This window comes from Chiloscyllium punctatum, chromosome 24 (assembly GCF_047496795.1).
Source record: "Chiloscyllium punctatum isolate Juve2018m chromosome 24, sChiPun1.3, whole genome shotgun sequence".
Classification (NCBI taxonomy): Eukaryota; Metazoa; Chordata; class Chondrichthyes; order Orectolobiformes; family Hemiscylliidae; genus Chiloscyllium; species Chiloscyllium punctatum.
This window is the reverse complement of record NC_092762.1, coordinates 62567826-62590039: the sequence shown is the minus strand read 5'-3', so window position 1 is coordinate 62590039 and position 22214 is coordinate 62567826. Positions and strand designations below refer to the sequence as shown.

At 42.7% G+C, this 22214-nt stretch overlaps 1 protein-coding gene across 3 annotated transcripts in view; it reads left to right on the top strand.

Annotated features, from left to right (window-relative positions):
- myo1f (myosin IF) overlaps positions 1-22214 on the top strand; it is a 152191-nt gene that overhangs the window by 121496 nt on the left and 8481 nt on the right. For all 3 annotated transcript variants that reach the window (XM_072594021.1, XM_072594023.1, XM_072594022.1), the window contains 9 exons: positions 507-651; positions 1175-1289; positions 2657-2826; positions 6794-6939; positions 8586-8732; positions 10378-10526; positions 14151-14234; positions 15269-15482; positions 18166-18329. In XM_072594021.1, coding sequence (XP_072450122.1) covers positions 507-651; positions 1175-1289; positions 2657-2826; positions 6794-6939; positions 8586-8732; positions 10378-10526; positions 14151-14234; positions 15269-15482; positions 18166-18329 — 1334 coding nt within the window. The remainder of the gene's footprint in view (positions 1-506; positions 652-1174; positions 1290-2656; positions 2827-6793; positions 6940-8585; positions 8733-10377; positions 10527-14150; positions 14235-15268; positions 15483-18165; positions 18330-22214) is intronic.

The following is a 22214-nucleotide window of genomic DNA, read 5'->3' as shown; positions in this document are numbered from 1 at the left end:
TGTCTGTTTTACATTTATCCAAATTAAACTCCATCTGCCACTCCTCAGCCCATTGGCCTAATTGATCAAGATCACTTTGTAATCTCAGATAACTCTCTTCACTGTCCACTGTACCACTAACTTAATTCTCCTAAATTCTCATCCGAATTGTCAATATATATGACAAACAACAGTGGACCCAGCACTGATCCCTGTAGAACATCGCTGGTTACAGGTTTCCAGTCTGAAACACATCTCTCCACGCCCGCCCTCTGTCTCTTACTGTCAAGCCCATTTTGCATGCAATTGGCAAGCTCTCCATGAATCCCTTGTGATCTAACCTTACTAATCAGACTACCAATACAACAAGCTGACACAGAAATATGACCAAAAAGATGACAAAAGAAATTGTAATCAGGGTGAGTGCAAGTGAAAATAATATGTTTTATGAAGATAAAGATAGATATTTACATGCATCTTCTCATAGGGCTAAAATATGTGCACTCTGTGATTTGTCCTTGTTAAAGGTACGCCATCCTTACACCAGAGACCTGGCCTTATTGGCGTGGCGACGAGCGCCAAGGAGCCCTGCATCTTCTTCGTTCTGTCAATATTGATACTGACCAGTACCAAATGGGGAAAACCAAAGTATTTGTCAAGAATCCAGAATCAGTGCGTACTGCTGTGGATTGTTTTTACATTTCTTATTTGTGATGATTTGGAATCCAAAATTAGATTTAATTATGAAATACCATCAAGTCAACTGCATGACTTAACATTTCTCACTTCATTCTAGGATGGCTCCTTCACTGATGGCTGACAAGTGACAATTATGACTTGTTCAGCTGTGAATGTTTGATTATGAATGATTTGGAGATGCCGGTGTTGGACTAGGGTGTACAAAGTTAAAAATCACACCACAATAGGTTGTAATCCAACAGATTTAATTGGAAGCACTAGGTTTTGGAGTGCCGTTCCTTCATCAGGTACCACAACCACCTGATGAAGGAGCGGTGCTCCGAAAGCTAGTGCTTCCAATTAAACCTGTTGGACTATAACCTGGTGGTGTGTGATTTTTAACTTTGATTATGAATGGTTTGTGATATCAATATTTCTTTTAACCTTTTACTACTACCTGTTCTAGCAATGGTTTTCTTCATTAAGCTTTTGCTGATCCAGTATTTTGACATTACAGCTTTTCCTGTTGGAAGAAATGAGAGAACGGAAGTTTGATAAATTTGCAAGAACCATTCAAAAAGCATGGCGGAAATACATTGCACGAAGAAAGTATGAACAGATGAGAGAAGAAGGTAACACATTTATAGTCATTACAAGAAATATGTAAGAGAGGTATATACCAATGGGAAACTCTCTGATGTTGGTGAATTGATCGAGTTAAATCTAATGTAAAGGAGTTTTAAGTTTATCAATATGATTAGTTTGTCCAGAGACTTTATAGAGATTTATAAAAAATCATGGATAAACTGAATAGCCAAGGTCTTTTCCCCAGAGTAGGGGAGTCCAAAACTAGAGGGCAAGGGTTTAAGATGAGAAGGGAAAGATTTAAAAGGAACCTGAGGGGCTGCTTTTTCACGCAGAGGATGGTGCATGTGTGGAATAAGCTGCAAAAGGAAGTAGTGGAGGTTGGTACAATTACAACATTTGGATGGATGGGTACATGAATAGGAAGCATTTAGAGGAATATAGACCAAATGCTGACAAATAGGACTAGATTTATTTGGGACATCTGGTCATCATGGACAAGTTGGACCGAAGGGTCTGTTTCCATGCTGTGCAACTCTATGACTCTATTTGTGACAACCATTTAGGAAATTCATTGAAGGCTCCCAAAAATACTAGAAATTTTCTTTTGTTCATTACTTCAACATGGCGACAGGAGGAGTAGGAGTGTTTGTCCTGCCTCCACAGTAATACTTCAAACCCCTACTGGCCTGCACCTGGCACCTTTCAATCCCCTCCTCTTACCATCACAGAACTGAATTCAGGGCAGCAACCATGGTGCTGAAAAAAGTCCCTGCATTCACCATTCAACCCTAGGTGTAAGGCATTTTGTTTCTTACTTCTCAGAGTAACTCTGAATATTAATTATATAAACTCAAGAGAAGTTATCAGTATTAATTCCTGCTTAAGCCCTTCAAATAAGGTGATATTTTTATAATTATCAGAGAGGATTCAGGTCCCAAATTAGATTTATTCATGAAACAACAAGCTTTTGTTGATGACTAAGTGACTGGTCAACTGCATGATTTAATATTGTTCCATACAGAGTAGGAAATTCATCTTTGGCTTGATTGGTGTCGAATCTAAATTATATAAATGAGCTATCTGAGTGCATCAACTTACCATAACCTCCTGTCTAATTCAGACATCCTTTCAGCACTCTCTTGTTCAAGGTGTAACACTGACACCTTGTTCTCAATTTAACAGCTCTTCTCATTCTGCCAACCTGCCTATGAACCTTGACCCTTCACTCTTTCTCGCACTTTGCTTTGACTTCTGATCTATTATCATCAATGTTCTTTAACATAATTCTCTTATATTTACATACAAATAATTGACAGAAATACAAAAAAGGAAGCCCCATCATTGGTTTGAGGTCCGTGTCTCTACTTGTTGTAAAATTACCATAAATCCTAATTTAGGATGTTTACTGCAGCCTCCAGCATACTTTACAACTTCAAGGAACGAAGAAGGAACAGCATTAACCGAAACTTTGTTGGTGACTATCTTGGCATCGAAGACCGACCAGAGCTACGGCAGTTTGTTGGGAAGAGGGAGAGGATAGACTTTGCAGACTCTATTACCAAGTTTGACAGAAGATTTAAGGTAATGGATGACAAGCATATTTTCAAATAATGGAAAGGTGAATCAGTTATGTTCCATTTCTCGTTTGTTTAATCATTTTTCTCTAATGTTTTCATTTACCCCTCCATATTCTTCTCCATGCAAACTACCGAAGTTAGAAGTGGTGTTGCCAAATTATATTTGGAAAAATGGTTTATGATAGCAGAAATATCAATTAACATTGCTACGTGACTGAATTAGTTTGGTATTAATAACTTTTTTAACGTAACCATATGATCTCAAGGAGTTATATGGTTAATTGACCTGGGTTATCTAAAAATTATCTCCAATATCATTCTTGGTGCTTATGATGACAGGTCATCAATGCAGTATTATCTTGCAGTATTAAAACTGTATATCAAGGCTTTTTTTTGTTTGTGCATGGCAATTGCTGAAGGGAGATGAACTAAGAACGTGGAATGATTAGGCTGAGTCGTCACTTACTTTTCATCACCACCAACATCCCAGGGGTTGCCAGTTTCCAGAAACTGAAGTGGACTAGACATATAAATACTCTGGCTACAACAACAGATCAGAAGCTGGGAATGTGAAGGCAAATAACTTACCTCCTGACTCTTCAAAGCATGTTCACCATCTACAAGACACCAGACAGAAATGTGAAGGCATACTCTCCACTTGCCTGAGTGCAACAGCACTTGAAAAGCTAACCACTATTCAAAACAAAGCAACGTACTTGATTCCAACCCATTCAACATCTTAAACATTGTCAGGAGTGTAAAGCATCTATAAAATGCACTGCAGCAACTCATCAAGATACCTTTGACAGCACCTTCCAAATCTATGAATTCTGCCACCAGATCTATAAGAATACTACAACCTGCTTTAATTCACTCACAACTATGATGGCTGATGGAATTTAACGTGAGCAAGTGCGAGGTCTTGCACTTTGGCAAAAAGAATATAGGAATGGACTACTTTCTAAATGGTGAGAAACTTAATAAAGCCAAAGCACAAAGGGATCTGGGAGTGCTAGTCGAGGATTCTCTAAAGGTAAACATGCAGGTTGAGTCTGTGATTAAGAAAGCGAATTCAATGTTGTCTCTTATCTCAAGAGGGTTGGAATATAAAAGCAGAGATGTACTACTAAGACTTTATAAAGCTCTGGTTAGGCCCCATTTGGAGTACTGTGTCCAGTTTTGGTCCCCACACCTCAGGAAGGACATACTGGCACTGGAACGTGTCCAGCGGAGATTCACACGGATGATCCCTGGAATGACAGGTCTAGCATATGAGGAACGGCTGAGGATACTGGGATTGTATTCGTTGGAGTTTAGAAGATTAAGGGGAGATCTAATAGAGACGTACAAAATAATGCATGGCTTTGAAAAGGTGGATGCTAGAAAATTGTTTCTGTTAGGCGAGGAGACTAGGACCCGTGGACACAGCCTTAGAATTAGAGGGGGTCATTTCAGAACGGAAATGCGGAGACATTTCTTCAGCCAGAGAGTGGTGGGCCTGTGGAATTCATTGCCACGGAGTGCAGTGGAAGCCAGGACGCTAAATGTCTTCAAGGCCGAGATTGATAGGTTCTTGTTGTCTAGAGGAATTAAGGGCTACGGGGAGAACGCTGGCAAGTGGAGCTGAAATGCGCATCAGCCATGATTGAATGGCGGAGTGGACTCGATGGGCCGAATGGCCTTACTTCCACTCCTATGTCTTATGGTCTTATGGTCTTATTTAGAACTATTTCACCATTCCTTCACTGTCATTGTGTCAAAATCCTCAAATTCCCTTCCTATAGCCATTGTGGGTGTGCCTACATTACAGAGACAGCAGTGATTCAAAAAGCCAGCTCACCAGCAGCTTTTGAAGGTAATGAAGGTCGAACAGGCCTTGCCAACAATGTTGGTATCCCAAGAATAGATGCTGTGCACAGCAAAGATAAAATGTGTGTACCTTGAATGAGTATAAAGTAACTGTGTAAATGAGATAGAAAATTTATACTAGGGTCTTCTGTTCATACTTTCCTGTTGGTTTGACAAAAGGGCCAGGACCCAGAAGAATTAGATCTTTTGGCCTTGATTAGATTACTTACAGTGTGGAAACAGGCCCTTCGGCCCAACAAGTCCACACCGCCCCGCCGAAGCGCAACCCACCCACATCCCTACATTTACCCCTTACCTAACACTACGGGCAATTTAGCATGGTCAATTCACCTGACCTGCACATTTTTTTTTGGACTGTGGGAGGAAACCGGAGCACCCGGAGGAAACCCACGCAGACACGGGGAGGACGTGCAAACTCCACACAGTCAGTCGCCTGAGGCGGGAATTGAACCCGGGTCTCAGGCGCTGTGAGGCAGCAGTGCTAGCCACTGTGCCACCGTGCCGCCCACAAACTTGACTTCAATCCTGCTCAGATCGGAGGCTGTGGCTGTGGCGATTTCTTTCTTTCAGAATGGTAGGAGGAGGAGAACTCCTGAAGGCCTTCTGGCTCTAACTTAGTTCTGTCAACATTATAGACTCGCATGTATTCAGCCAACATTTTTTTTTAAATTATGAATGTAATGAACAATGTGATAACGACTGGATAATCTACACTTTATATTGTGATGTTGACAGATAGACAAACACCCTGGGAATGACTCATCTGCCCTTCTTCAATTGAATGGGTTGGAATCTTTTACATTCACCTGAATAGACAGTTGGTCCACAGTTTAACATCATATCTGAAAAACATCAGCTGTTCTGGGAAAGCAGCCAGTAGAACCTGAAACTGACAACTGTATCCTCGTGCTTCCAAAGGCAACTGGAGTTTTGTCCCCACTTACAGGGTCAGGGTCTTGTCAAGGGGCATTCTTAGATGTGTTAATACAATGGGTCAATTGTAAGTGATTCAATCACATGAATGTACTCCATTTCAGCTCAGGTCAGGTACTCTACTTCGCCTGTCATCAGATAAGGACAGGGAGGAAAATTGTAGCTATACGAAAGAGAACAAGAATGGAAAAGCTCTCTAATTTTATCATACATTCAGTTTGCAATGTGTCTATTATGGAATCTGACAGATTTTGATTCTGGTTGAGAGTGTGGTGCTGGAAAAGCACAGCAGGTCAGGCAGCATCCGAGGAGCAGGAGAATCGACATTTCAGGCAAAAGCCTTTCATTGATTTTGATCTTCTTAGAGAGTTTGTGATGTATCAGTTGGATTCCCATCTGCAACTCCACATGGAACAGGAAGGGTACTGGAGATGAATGTGATATGAGTGACCAGAAATTCAGGTGGAGAAGCTTAAAAGCTAATTGTCCTTCCTTCCATTTCCATGGCTACTGTGCCAGGCCCTCCATGCAAAATCTGAAAACCTTACAGCAACGTAAAAGAATTATAAAGCAATTGAAGCAGGTCTCCTTCCATCCTTTGTTCTGATCTTTACAGCCCATATCGAGACAGTAAGAAACAGCCTTCCTTGTCTACATCTCTGTGGCTGTAACAATCATGGAGAGAAGATCTCTTCTTTCTTTCTAATTACTTTTATCTCTTAAAGGGTTAACCAATAACTCATGCTGTAAGAGAGAAAAAAATTCAAAGAAATTGAGTAATGCCAACAGATTAAAGAATCTCATATGACCACGCTAAGCATTTACCCTACTAATACAATCAATAATCATTCTGTTATTGTTGTCTGAAACACTATAATAATTTATGCAAATCTATAATGATGCAGTTTATGAACTTTGAATAGTCAATTATATTCATGGAATGGTGAAAGTGAATGCAATCTGATTTATCACAGTGCTATAGTAAGACTTTGCAGACTGGCAACAAAAGAACAGATTGAGAGGTGTTGTATCATTTGTTATAGCAATGTGTAGTGTAACTCCTGGTGTATTACTGTACATCAATTCAATTACTTACTGTATCTTCACAGTATTCATCATTGCATGTTTGTTATTAAATAATGAGCCTTAAATCATATTCAATTTTTCAGGGTATAAAGCGTGACCTTATACTCTCCTCGAAGCACATTTATCTCATTGGTCGAGAAAAAGTTAAAAAGGGGCCTGAAAAGGGCCAAATCAAAGAGATCCTAAAGAGAAAAATTGAAATTCAGAACATTACTGCTGTTTCTATGAGGTACTGTACACTTGTTCATGTGGCTACATATTTGCTTTCCTATCTTAGATAATCTCTAAAACATGTGGGGAGGCAACAGCCTAGTCTATTATCACTAGACTGTTAATCCAGAGACCCAGGTAATTGTTTGGGGGATGAGGATTCGAATCCCAGCATGGCAGATGGTAGAATTTGAATTCAGTAAAAATCTGGAATTGAGAGTCTAATGATGATCCTGAATCCATTGCTGATTATCGGAAGCACCCATCTGGATCACTGGTGTCCTTTAGGGAAGGAAAGTGCCATCCTTATCAGGTCTGGCCAACATGTGACTCCAGACTCATAACAATGTGGTTGACTCTTTACTGCCCTCTGGGCAATTAGAGATGTGCAATCAATGCTGGCCTAGCCAGTGATGCCCTTATCCTGTGAATGAATATTTTTAAAAACCCAGAAAGCATATACCCTGTATATTCCAAGATGTATTGTCTCCAGGACAGGTCATAACTTAAGAATTACATGAGACTATCAATATCTTGACACTACCATTAACCAGAACCTGAATTGGATTAGCCATATAAATACTGTGGTTTAAAGATCAAATAAGTGGCAAGGAATACTGAAGCCAGCAACTCTCCGCCTGACTTCTCAAAGCCTGTCTACCATCTACATGGCAAAAATCAGGCATGTGATGAACTTTCCTGGACTGGGAGTTGTGGGGGGGGGGGGAACAGCACCAACAATACTCAAGTATGACATCAATCAGGACAAAGCAGACCACTTGAATATTCACATCTTCTACACTGATGCACAGTGGCAGCAGCCTGTACCACCTACAAGGGGCACTACAACAATTTACAATGGCACTTCAACAGTACATTTCAAACCCACAATCACTCCAACTGAGAATAGTAATTGCAGCAGATACATAATAATGCCACCATCTACAAATACCATACCAAGCTACACAACTATATCACCTTTCCTTCACTGTTGCTGGGTCAAAATCCTGAAATTGTGACACCTATTTCCTGTGCAGGAGCACAGAGCCCCTCTCTCAGGCCCATGACAATAGGCCCAATTCTAGACAGTGAGCCAATCTATCTCCCATCAATGCACAGACTGTACAACCTTAACTTCTTCATCAGGCTAATTAATCTTTCTGTTGTAATCAAATCTGAAAACATCTTTATACTTTGGTTTTGGATTCATACCGATCTTGGATGACCAAATCAAACTTCAACTTTAGAAACATGAACAGAAATTGTTGGCAAAGCTCCAGCAGGTCTGGCAAAACCTGTGGGAAAAAATCAAAGTTAACATTTCAAGTTCAGTCACTCTTCATCAGATTTGAAACCTTAATCTACTTTCTTCCCACTTCTGCTCCCAGACCTGCTGAGTTTCACCAGTAATTCCTGTTTTGTTTTTCAGATCTCCAGCATCAAGAATTCTTTGTTTTATTTCTTGCAGATTTCAGAATCTGTACAGCTTAGAAATAATCAAACTCTTAACTCATCCATTTCATTTGAATTCCCATTATTTGTCGACTGCCAATTTTGGATTCATGGTTTCAAATCTGTTATCACATGTACATATAGAAGGCAGTGACAAGTGCACTTTGGGGAGATTGCAATTGAGATAATGTTCATCTTGTGGTTTTATTTCAGCACCAGGCAAGATGATTTTGTAGTCCTGCATGAACCAGAATATGATAGTCTTCTGGAGTCCATATTTAAGACTGAATTTGTTAGTCTTCTGTGCAAACGAACTGAAGAGTTAAAACATCAAAAGTTACAGCTCAAATTTTCTGACTCGTAAGAAAATTCTTTCTTTACACTTCTTTAGCCTTGTGATAATAATATAAATGACTGTTATAATAGGTTATGATGTTATCTGCTTTGATAATGAATATCCCCATACAATTATTTCTAAAATTTTATTGCCTCAGTATTCACTGCCTATCCTCCACAATTTTATAAATGGACATAAAATTACAGCAGAGAAAAAGACCATTCAGCCAATCAATATGATGCTCTTCATATCCCACAGAAGCCTCTACCTCCTTATAAACAGTAAATATTAGGCAAATGCAAATATAGGAAACAAATAACTGCAGTCATAACGCCATAAGACTACAATCAAATGTGCTATCAGAGTATTATTATAGTAACCAGTGAGTTTGATATTCCTATCAGCAATGAACTTTTTTTTTGAAAAGATAATTTAAAACAATAAATGTAATATTACGTTATCACTGGATATAGACTAGAAGTCAGTCTAATTTATTCTACGACTGAGCTAAATGGAGTATAAAGTCTAAACTAACCTGCAGAATTATTGGTCATGGTGTTAACCTAAAGGTGGTTTTCAAGTCAGGGTGGACAAACCATGGATGAAACTTTCACATCAATTCAGCAGGTCGAAATCTGCAATCCAAACAGTTTGAAGCTATTTGGTTTCTGGGTTTTGAGTTTCCAAGCTGCTCATTGACTGAAATGTGCATTCATGTGATGTGATCAGCTCTGTTTATAGAAGGAATAAAAGATAATTGGAACTGTTCACAGATGGTTGATTCATATGGAATGGGATTCATATAAAGTGGTTATAAAGGGGGAGGAAGCCACTTGGCCAATTGTAGTCATGGTGGTTCTCATAGAATTCCTACAGTGCGAAAAGAGGCCACTCAATCCATCAAGCCTGCACTGATCCTCCAAAGAGCATTCCACCTATCTCCGTAGCCATTCATTACCACGACTAATCCCCTTAATGTCCATACCCCTGGACATTATGGGGCAATTTAGCATGGCCTAACCTGAACTTCTCTGCAACATCAAATCAACTAGTTCTATTTCCTACCCTTTCCCTATAGCCATGCACATTTCTTCCCTTCAGGTCCTTACCCAGTTTCTGTCTGAAAGCCCCAATTGTGTGTGCTCCATGACACTCTCACCTAGTGAATTCCGAACCTTGTTCCAGAGATTTTCTTTGTAATACCTTTGATTCTTTTTACATTCACCATTAAATCAGTACACTCCGATTCTTGACCCTTGTGCCAATGGTAACACCTTGTCCCTGTCTAGTTCATCTACTGTCCTCACAATTTTGAATACGACTATCATGTTTCATCTCGATTTCTTTCTTCGCTAAGTGTGATGTCCAGAATTGGAGACAATACTTCAGTTGAAGCTGAACTAGTGTATTATGAAGGTTTGTCATAACTTCCTTTTGTTTTTACTGCCTTTGTTTATGAAGGCATTCAAATTTCTGCCCATTCCCATCTTCAGATATACCTCCATAAACATCAGATTTAAGTGTTGTGTGTTTACCTTAGGTAGTAAACTGTATATTTAATGAATGATGCAAAACTCAACATTCTAAATATTGCTACTTTTAAGGAATGATTCGAGGGACCTGTTGTTTTTAATTATGGAGTTTCATTTTTTCGTTTGCGCTTAATAGCATACAATTCAAAATCAAGAAGGAAGGATGGGGAGGTGGTGGCACTCGAAATCTGATATTCAGCCGAGGCCAGGGGGAGATGGTAGTGATTAAACCTGCAGGAAAGACACTTAACATTAGCATTGGAGATGGATTACCCAAGAATTCAAGTAAGTGCTTCTGCATGATAACTTATGAAGTAGCATTAAGTAGCTGTTTGTTGTGTGTGCTACAATTTCCAAAAGGAGAGAAAGAGAGCTGTTCTTGTGACTGTGGAAGATGCTGCATTCAGCAACTAATAAATTGCTTCTATCAATCCTTTCAAATTCAATGTCCTAAAGAGATGGAGGCGCAACACACCAACTGATCAGAGAACACCAAATATGTTATAATATTCATGTTTATATCATGAATAATCACTCTTCATAGAACATAAAATATCAATTTTTTTCATGTATAGCTGGCCCTTAGTGGCATCTTCCAAAAATATAGTGTCAGTATCCACACTGTTATCACTGATTTCTTGCACCACTTGTCACACATCCAGTACTGCACGAGCAGAAACGTCTCCCAAACTGAGTAGCAAGAAGATAACTTGGATAAGATTTAACTTATTCAAAATTAACCCACCTACACTGGCTTCAAACTGTCCCATTGCATCTGATCATCATTCACATCATGCGAGCGGCACAGTGGCTCACAGTGCCAGGGACCCAGGTTTGATTCCAGCATCAGGCAATTGTCAGTGTGGAGTTTGCACCTTCTCCCCATGTCTGCATGGGTTTCCTCCGGGTGCTACAGTTTTAACTCCCACAATAACAAAGATGTGCAGGTTAGGTGAATTGGCCATGCAAAATTGCCAATTGTGTTCAGGGATGTGTAGGTTAGGTGTATTATTCAGGGGTAAATATAGGGTAGGGGAATGGGTCGGGGTGAGTTGCTCTTCGGAGGATTGGCATGGACTTGTTGGGCTGAAGGGCCTGTTTCCACAGTGTAAGGATTCTATGAAGACCTATTCACTTGGAACTCACTCTATCTCCCTGGCCTTGGCCGGATTGAACCAGGTCATTCACAGCTTTGGTGTAATCTTTGATCAATGATGAGTTTCTGACTCCATCACAAACCCAATCTACTTTCATCTTCATAACATGACCTGCCTCTTCCCCTGTCTCAGTTCATCTGCAGTTGAAACCCACCTCCAATACTTAGTTACCTCTCGACTCAGCTAATTTAATGTCCTCCTGATCGATTTCCCATCTTCCACCTTCATACCCTAACTCACACCAAGGCCTGATCAGTATCACCCCACTGTTCAATGTCCAACATTGACTTCCAGTCCCGCTCAGCTGCAACATTAAAATTCTCAACTTTGTTTTCAAATTCCTTCATGGGCCCATTTGCTTCTATTTCTGGAATCACTTCCAGCCTTAAAACATTTTGAGACTTTCCAATTTTCATTGCTTAATCATGTATGGCCTTGCTTTTATCTCCCAAGAACCTAAGCTCTATAATTTGCTTGCTAAGTTTATTCCACTGTCTATCTTCCTCTTTCTTTATGAAATTCCTTAAAACCTACCTCATTTGGTGACTACATTGGTGCCACCGCGTGCTCCTGCGAGGAGGTTGAGCAATTCATCAACTTCACCTACACCTTCCATCCTGACCTTAAATTTACCTGGACCATCTCTGACACCTCCCTCCCCTTCCTGGACCTCTCCATCTCCATTAGTGACGACCGACTTGACACTGATATTTTTTACATACCCACCGACTCCCACAGCTACCTGGATTACACCTCTTCCCACCCTACCTCTTGCAAAAATGCCATCCCGTATTCCCAATTCCTCTGCCTCTGCCATATCTGCTCCCAGGAGGACCAGTTCCACCACAGAACACACCAGATAGCCTCCTTCTTTAGAGACTGCAATTTCCCTTTCCACGTGGTTAAAGATGTCCTCCAACACATCTCGTCCACATCCCGCACCTCCGCCCTCAGACCCCACCCCTCCAACCGTAACAAGGACAGAACGCCCCTGGTGCTCACCTTCCACCCTACCAACCTTCACATAAACCAAATAATCCACCGACATTTCCGCCACCTCCAAAAAGACCCCACCACCAGGGATATATTTCCCTCCCCACCCCTTTCCGCCTTCCGCAAAGACCGTTCCCTCCGTGACTACCTGGTCAGGTCCACGCCCCCCTACAACTCACCGTCCCATCCTGGCACCTTCCCCTGCCACCGCAGGAACTGTAAAACCTGTGCCCACACCTCCTCCCTCACCTCTATCCAAGGCCCTAAAGGAGCCTTCCACATCCATCAAAGTTTTACCTGCACATCCACTAATATCATTTATTGTATCCATTGCTCCCGATGTGGTCTCCTCTACATTGGGGAGACTGGGTGCCTCCTAGCAGAGTGCTTTAGGGAACATCTCCGGGACACCCGCACCAATCAACCACACCGCCCCGTGGCCCAACATTTCAACTCCCCCTCCCACTCTGCCAAGGACATGGAGGTCCTGGGCCTCCTTCACCGCCGCTCCCTCACAACCAGACGCCTGGAGGAAGAACGCCTCATCTTCCGCCTTGGAACACTTCAACCCCAGGGCATCAATGTTGACTTCAACAGTTTCCTCATTTCCCCTTCCCCTATCTCACCCTAGTTCCAAACTTCCAGCTCAGCACTGTCCCCATGACTTGTCCGGACTTGTCCTACCTGCCTATCTCCTTTTCCACCTATCCACTCCACCCTCTCCTCCCTGACCTATCATCTTCATCCCCTCCCTCACTCACCCATTGTACTCTATGCTACTTTCTCCCCACCCCCACCCTCCTCTAGCTTATCTCTCCACACTTCAGGCTCTCTGCCTTTATTCCTGATGAAGGGCTTTTGCCCGAAACGTCGATTTCGAAGCTCCTTGGATGCTGCCTGAACTGCTGTGCTCTTCCAGCACCATTAATCCAGAAGCTTTAACTACCTGCCTGCCCTACTATCTGTGTGTTAAATTTTGTTTAGAAATATGCCTGTTTGCAGTTCTGAAGAAGTGTCACTGGACTCAAAATGCTAACTCTGCTTTCTTTTCACAGATGATGCCAGACCTGCTGAGTTTCTCCAGTAATTTATGTTTTTGTTTTAGATTTACAGCATCTGCAGTTTTTTATTTTGTTTCAATGTAAATGCAAGTGCTATTGCTCTTGTTGCATGCTGTATATCGCATAATCAACACTTTCTAATTTAATTCAATTATATATGTTAGTTGTTCACTGCATTTAACATGCAGATCTATTTGGGTCCACAGATCCTGCTTAGATCTAGTCCAGGGTTGGGGGTGGGGGACGGTGACAGGAATATTCACCATGAATTCCTCCCATCAAACGGTTATAGTCTGCATTTCATTATTACGCTACTCTGAACATATTCTAAGCCAAATATATCTATTGTTTATATGTCTCAGACATTAAGGTTAACTACTGCATGTGTAAACTCAAAACTATCTATTTTCTCCCCCACCTATCCTTTTGCTACCCATTCCACTATTCTCTAGAACTACTCAATTTCCCAGCCCTTTGTTACTCCCACACACTCTTCCAAGTTGTTAGAAATATAAACGTTCTCTGAAATAATTGCATATTGCCAGCAATGCTTGCTGACATGCACTGAGAATGAGATTTTTGCATTGTTTTGGAACTGCATTTACACTGAATTACTAAACGGCTGACATTGCATAGTAGCTGGCCACACCCTCTGTGTTGTGAGACACTAATGTTTTCTTTTCCCTTCTTTGCAATAGAGCCAACAAGGAAAGGTGTTGTTGTACAGAGCAGAGGGTTTACCCAAAGTCCTCCCAACAGAGCAGCCCCACGACCACCACCAGGTAAGAAATGGTGCAAAAGAATCAACTTATGTAAATAAACAAAGCAAGAAAAGTACAAACAACCTCTTTGCCTTTGTCACGTTGACAAATATATAGCAGCTTCCAAATATTTCCTCTGTCTATAATAAAATGATAAACTGATGAAAGAAAGCCTGTTACCAAAATATCTACGCATCAGAACAGAACTGCTAGAATGCCAAATTTTGGAGGGAACAACAATTATACTGCAGATTGGTTAGCAAATGGACGCTAATTGGTAGAGGCATTGCCATGAACAATGTATGAAGGAACGGTTAACTGCCAACATGTTAAATTAATTATCTGTAGAAATGTTGATGCAAATTGAACACTGCATATCTTCCTGCAATTGAAACAGGGCTCCTTCCAAGCTTTTTCCTCATCTTTACTATCTGGGATCTGGACATTCTTAAACAGCAAGGAACGGTAAAATTAGCCTTCCTCATCTAGATCACTGTGGTCGTTAAAAAAGACTGTGGCTGAAGATCTCGTTGTTTCCTTTTCTTTTTAAGGATTAAAGAGGCTAAGCAATAACTCATGCTGTAGCAGAGAAAAAAAACACATTTCACATAAATAGAATAATGCCAGCGTTAAAACAGATTAAAGTATTTCATGTGACTATGTTAAACGCTGCTCCTTGGATGCTGCCTGAACTGCTGTGCTCTTCCAGCACCACTAATCCAGAATTTGCTTTCTAATACAATCTATAATCGTTTAGTTGTCTGAGACCCTACAATAATTTATAATAACAATAGGAACAATATGAACACTGCTGAAACTTACTGATGTAAGTAGTAGGGCACTGCAGCAAAGTAATGTGTGTATCGGTGATGTATGTATTTGATGTGCTGTTGTATGTTATATCTCACTATTCGTTGTACTGCTCCAAATTTGTTACATTTCACTTGTCTCACAATTGACCACTGCAGGACTGCACACAGAAAGTTTAATGCTCATCCCAAACAGAATTTCAAAGCATGAGGTCTTTCTAACAATTGCTATTTTCCTTATTTAAGGGCAATGTCGGAATGGTGCACCAAGATTCCCGCAAAATAATCAGATGAAACAGGATCAAACCTATTCCAGACCCGTGAAAGGACCAAGAATATCCACCATCAGTTCTGAAATGCCTTCACTGCCAAAACAAGGTGCAACCACTAAAGCAAGAAGAACAACGAACATGGATGCTAATATGGAATTCATGAAAGTTCCTGATCAGGGAGTTGCAGGGTAGGTCACAAAATACGCCACGTAGAAGGAAACAGGGCCAAATATAAGTGGTCCAACACTGTTAACATTATGTATATCCCTGATTCAAATCCCACCAAAGGATTTCAGCACCTAATTAAAACCAACCTAGTGCTTGAATTATGTGATGCTGTTAGAGTCATATCTTGTTGTATAAGCCACTATGCAATAGCATAGGACGTTTTATTACATTTGAGATAATATATAAATGCAAATTGTTGTTTGTGGTGATGCTTTTCTGTGCAACAAGTTGTTCATTTGAAGACCTGTATCACATCGAATTATTACAAGTTGAAAGCAGCTGTTCAGCCCAGAGTCCACACTCACCCTCAGAAGAGTATTCCACCCTCACCTAACCCCATAGCATACATCCCCCGTGGCTAATCAATCTTGCCTGCACATCCCTGGACAATTTAGCATGGCTAATCCACCTAATCTGCACACCTTTGGACAGTGGGAAGAAAATGGGGCTCCCGAGGGAAACCCATGCAGACGTGCAAATTCTACACAGACAGTCACCCGAGGCTGAGGTTGAGGCTGAGGCTGTAAGGCAACAATGCTAACCGCTGAGCCACCATACCACTCTGAACTTCACCATCAGTGGGATTTATAGTCACTTTTTTCTCAAGAGAAAGATTTTGGATTTAAGTTATGTTGACTTTATTAAACTATAAAAAGAAGAACACCAATGCACACAAACGTAGGGATGAATCAGAATTGGGCCATTCAGCCCCTCAAGCCTAACCTGCCATTCAACAACATCGTGCCTCATCTGACTTTAATCTCAAATCTAATTCCTGTCTACCCTTGGTAACCTTTCAACCCCTGGCTTTAACAAGAATCTATCCACCTCTACCTTAAAAAATATTTAAGGACTATGCTTCCACTGCCTTTTTAGGGAGAGAGTTACAAAGACTCACATCCCTCTGAGAAAACCAAGAATCTCTGTTTTAGATGCCTCCTGGTTTTTAAACAATTACCTGTAATTCTAGATTCTCCCATAACAGGGAACATTCTCTCCACATCTACTGTGTGCAGAATCTTCAGCAGCTTGTATGTTTCAATCAAGGCACCTCCTACTCTTTGAAACTCCAGAAGATATGAGCCAATAAGATAACCCACACACTCCAGGTCTGAGCCTGCATTTAAAAAGTACACCACTGCAAACATTGAAAAATATTTATTAAAATCAAGTCAACACCGCTTGCAACCAGAAAGTCTGAGACGGTGTTGGTGATTTTGAGTCCCTGTGAGAAAGCAGCCTAGACACCAGCCACTCCATTTGGGAGCAAGAGCTCCAGCTTTTCCAGGTATCATTAATATTCAACTGGCTGGCCACCTGACCAAAGTGCCTATGAAATAGTGGGAATTATGGAAATTTGGGTGGTAATCCAAAGTAAATGAGGGTATGTGAGTTCTAAGGTTTCGAAGTAGCAGTGCTCAGGGCAAAGACCCGATGCTTTCCTTACAGACTACCACAAGGGACATCTTACTTGTTCCCCTCAGTGATCTGATCAATGGCAGAAACCAGGTTTACAGAATAGGATAGCAACAGTGTTCCATTGACCCAAAAGAACAATGATCTGCACAAATGGGTGAGGCTCAAATCAGGGACCTTACTAAATTGGCTCAATCTAAGCCATCATACCCGTATGTACTGTATCATAATGGTAACGTTGATAGACCAGCAAAGCAGCAGCTGTGAATTCAAGTCCCAATGTGCTAAGTTCTAAAAATGTAGCTTCAACAAAATGTTCGAGGAGAAAGTGAGGACTACAGATGCTGGAGATCAGAGCTGAAAATGTGTTGCTGGAAAAGCGCAGCAGGTCAGGCAGCATCCAAGGAGCAGGAGAATCGACGTTTCGGGCATGAGCCCTTCTTCAGGGGGAAGGGCTCCTGCCCGAAACGTCGATTCTCCTGCTCCTTGGATGCTGCCTGACCTGCTGTGCTTTTCCAGCAACACATTTTCAGCTCATTCAACAAAATGTGGCCATTTGTGGGCTGGTGGCAAGAAGTACAGCTGAATTGTTTGTGAAAACTCAACAGGTTCCATTATCTTTCAGGATTCCTAACATTCCTATCTGGGCCAGTCCGAGTCTACAAAGCTGGCACTTGAGACACTTAGCAGTGGCTGAATTTCTTTTCTAATTCACTTGGGTGGCATGGTGGCTCAGTGGTTAGCACTGCTGCCTCACAGCACCAGGGATCCAGGTTTGATTCCAGCCTCAGATAACTATCTGTGTGGAGTGCACACATTCTCCCCATGTCTGCATTGGTTTCCTCTGGGTGCCCCAGTTTCCTCCCACAGTCCAAAAGTGTGCAGATCACGTGGATTGGCCATGTTAGTTGGCCCATAATGATCAGTGATGTGTAGGTTAGCTGCATTGGTCAGGGGAAGTGTCGAGTAATAGGAGTGGGGGGGGGGGTGGGTCTGAGTGAGATGCTCTTCAGAGGATCAGTATGGTCTTGTTGGGCCAAGTTTCCAAAACTGTAGGGATTCGATGATTCATTCATGAGATATAAGCTTTGTTGGCCAGGCCAGCATCACTGGGCAAGATGGTGGCAAGCTGCTTACCAAAATCACTCATATCCTGAATGCAAATAATATTTGAAGAAACTATACTTCAGGGTGCATTGAATCTCTTGTTGTTAATGGTTTTTGTAGAATGCAAAGAAGAAGAAGTGTAACTCAAAGACCTCCGCCTGGTGTGGGCCGCCCAAAACCACAAACACACCGTCCAAGATGTCGGGCACTTTATCAGTACACAGGTCAGGATGTAGATGAAATCAGTTTCAATGTCAATGACGTCATTGAAATTCTTCTTGAAGGTAAGAATATGCAGCTGTTAAAAAAATGTAATTTGCTGATCACAGCCAGGAAACAAAGAATAAATTTTAGATTCAAAGCACTGTTGCATCTTTCTTTTCTAAATGTTAAATGCTGATTATTTACAATTGAAGTACTATATATGAATTGATCCCTATATTTGCTTATTCTAATAAGAGCTCTGGCTAGGTCTTGGAAATTTCAAACTATTTCTCTCTGATTTCAACAGTTCAATTTATGGAAATATTGCTGGAGACAGTAAATGGGGTTTTCCTGATTTAAATGACTTACCATTTCATTCAAAATGAGTTGTCAAGTGAATACACAACCGAGTCAGTCACATAACATTGCCAATGTTTGAAATGACGTGGCTTATTTCTCTCTCTGCCATCTGTGACCTTGAAGAAAACAAAGTTGAACAGTATGAATATGTTCTTCGGCCCAACCCCAGTAATCACCCACCAAGGAGTTATGTTGAATTAAGTTATTGGCCTATCCTGCAAATTCCCTGATACCCTTACAATTTTAAACATATGAAATGGAGCACCAGTAGGCCATTTGGCCCTTCAAGTCGGTCTACCATTCAATACAATCATAGTGGTTCTGTTTGCATTCTGAGTTCCACATTTCCAGCTGTCACATTAATTTTTCATTCCCTTACCTAAGAGGAATCTATCCACCTCTGTCTTAAATATATTCGCAGATCTCAGTTCTCCACAATCTGAGATAGAGAGTTCCAAAATCACCTCATCTCTCTTATAAAAGGGCAGTCACTCATTTTAAAAGATTGTCCCATAATTCTCTACCCTCCACAACTGCAAACATCCTTTCCATATCCATCTTCTCAAAACCATTCAGGGTTTTATAAATTTCAATCAAATCACCCCTTAGTCCTCTGAACTCTAGTGAAAACAATCGCTCATTTCCGGTATCAAACTAATAAACCATCTTTGAACCACCTTTAATGCATTTATATCCTTCTCTAAATTAGGAGAACTAAACTGCACATAGTACCCAAGATGTGGTCTCACCAATGCATTTTATAATTATATACCCTTACCTTTTATTTGCAACTTCTCTTATAGTATAGCATCCTAATAGCTCTTTCAATCACTTGCTGTTCCTGAATACTAACCTTTTGTAATTCATGCATTAGAACACTTGATCTTTCTGCACCTTGGAATTCTGCAATGGCTCTCTACTTAAGTAATACTCTGCTTTGTTATTCTTCCTGCCATAGTGAAAAACTTTGCATTATCACACAATGAGGTGTGTGGAGGCGCAGGTGAATTTGTGATGGATATGGAAGTATCCCTTGGGGCCTTGGAGGGAAGTGAGGGGGGAGGTGCGGGCGCAAGTTTTGCATTTCTTGCGGTTGCAGGGGAAGGTGCCAGGAGTGAAGGTTGGATTGGTGGGGGGGTTGTGGACCTGACGAGGGAGTCGTGGAGGTCTTTCCGAAACACTGATAGGGGAGGGGAGGGGAGGGAAATATATCCTTGGTGGTGGGGTCTGTTTGGAGGTGGCGGAAATGATGCTCCTCCGCCCTTGAACCCCGCCCCTCCAATCTCCACCTCCCGCTCCTCCGCCCTTGAACCCTGCCCCTCCAATTGCCACCTCCTGCTCCTCTGCCCTTGAACCCCGCCCCTCCAATCTCCACCTCCCGCTTCTCCGCCCTTGAACCCTGCCCCTCCAATCGCCACCTCCCGCTCCTCCGCCCTTGAACCCCGCCTCTCCAATCGCCACCCCCCTTAGTCCAAGGACTCCCCACCTACGTTCGGGACACCACCCACACCCTCCACATCCTCCATGATTTTCACTTCCCCGGCCCCCAATGCCTTATCTTCACCATGGACATCGAGTCCCTATACACCTCCATCCCCCATCATGAAGGCCTCAAAGCCCTCTGCTTCTTCCTTTCCCGCCGACCCTACCAGTACCCTTCCACTGACACCATCCTTCAACTGACTGAACTGGTCCTCACTCTGAACAACTTCACTTTCCAATCCTCCCACTTCCTCCAAACCAAAGATGTAGCCATGGGCACCCGCAGGGGCCCCAGCTATGCCAGCCTCTTCGTCGGATATGTGGAACATTCCATCTTTCACAGCTACACTGACACCACCCCACACCTTTTCCTCCACTACATTGATGACTGTATCGGTGCTACCTCGTGCTCCCACGAGGAGGTTGAACAGTTCATCCACTTTACTAACACCTTCCACCCCAACCTCAAATTTACCTGGACCGTCTCAGACTCCTCCCTCCCCTTCCTAGGCCTCTCCATTTCTATCTCAGGCGACCAACTCAACACAGACATTTACTATAAACCGACCAACTCCCACAGCTACCTAGATTACACCTCTTCCCACCCGGCCCCCTGTAAAAACGCCATCCCATATTCCCAATTCCTTTGCCTCCACCGCATCTGCTCCCAGGAGGACCAATTCCAATACCGAACAACCCAGATGGCCTCCTTCTTCAAAGACCGCAATTTCTCCTCAGACATGGTTGACGATGCTCTCCACTGCATCTCCTCCACTTCCCACTCCTCCGCCCTTGAACCCCGCCCCTCCAATCGCCACCAGGACAGAACCACACTGGTCCACACCTACCACCCCACCAACCTCCAGATACATTGTATCATCCTTCGTCATTTCTGCCACCTCCAAACAGACCCCACCACCAAGGATATATTTCCCTCCCCTCCCCTATCAGCATTCCGGAAAGACCACTCTCCCCGCGACTCCCTCGTCAGGTCCACACCCCCACCGACACAACCTCCACTCCCGACACCTTTCCCTGCAACCGCAAGAAATGCAAAACTTGCGCCCACGCCTCCCCCCTCACTTCCCTCCAAGGCCCCAAGGGATCCTTCAATATCCATCAGAAATTCACCTGCACCTCCACACACATCACTTACTGCATATGCTGCACCCAATATGGCCTCCTCTACATTGGGGAGACAGGCCGCCTACTTGCGGAACATTTTGGAGAACACCTCTGGGACACCTGCACAAACCAACCCAACCGCCCCGTGGCTGAGCACTTTAACTCCCCCTCCCACTCAGCCATGGACATGCAGGTCCTTGGCCTCCTCCATCGCCAGACAATGGCAACACGACACCTGGAGGAAGAGCGCCTCATCTTCCGCCTAGGAACCCTCCAACCACAAGGGATGAATACAGATTTCTCCAGCTTTCTCATTTCCCCTCCCCCCACCTTATCTCAGTCCCAACCCTCGGACTCAGCACCGCCTTCTTGACCTGCAATCTTCTTCCCGACCTCTCCACCCCCAACCCTCTCCAGCCTATCACCCTCACCTTAACCTCCTTCCACCTATTGCATTCTCAACCCCCCTCCCCCAAGTCCCTCCTCCCTACCTTTTATCTTACCCTGCTTGGCACACCTTCCTCATTCCTGAAGAAGGGCTTTTGCCCAAAACATTGATTCTCCTGCTCCTTGGATGCTGCCTGATCTGCTGCGCTTTCCCAGCAACACATTTTTCAGCTCCTTGTTCTGGAAGGCCCATAAGTTTCAGGCAGACCAAAGAGCATATTTCATTGAGTCGATGGTCCTCCAGGTGCAGTTAATGTTAGTCTCAGTGCGTGTCCCGGGGAACAGGCCGTGGAGCACAAAGCCCTGCATCACGGCACTGCTCAGGACAAATATCGACAAAAACCGCTGCATCTCTCTCCAAACTTCCTTTGCAAAGGCACACTCCAGCAGGAGCTGTGTGACAGTCTCTACCCCCTGCAGCTGCTCCAAGGGCAATGTGCAGTGGCGCAGTGTCTAGGCGCATGTGAAGGATCTGACAAGTAATGCCCCTCTCACCACCAGCCAAATGACATCTTGGAAAGTTCTGGTAATGACTTTGACGGGTCTGCTGA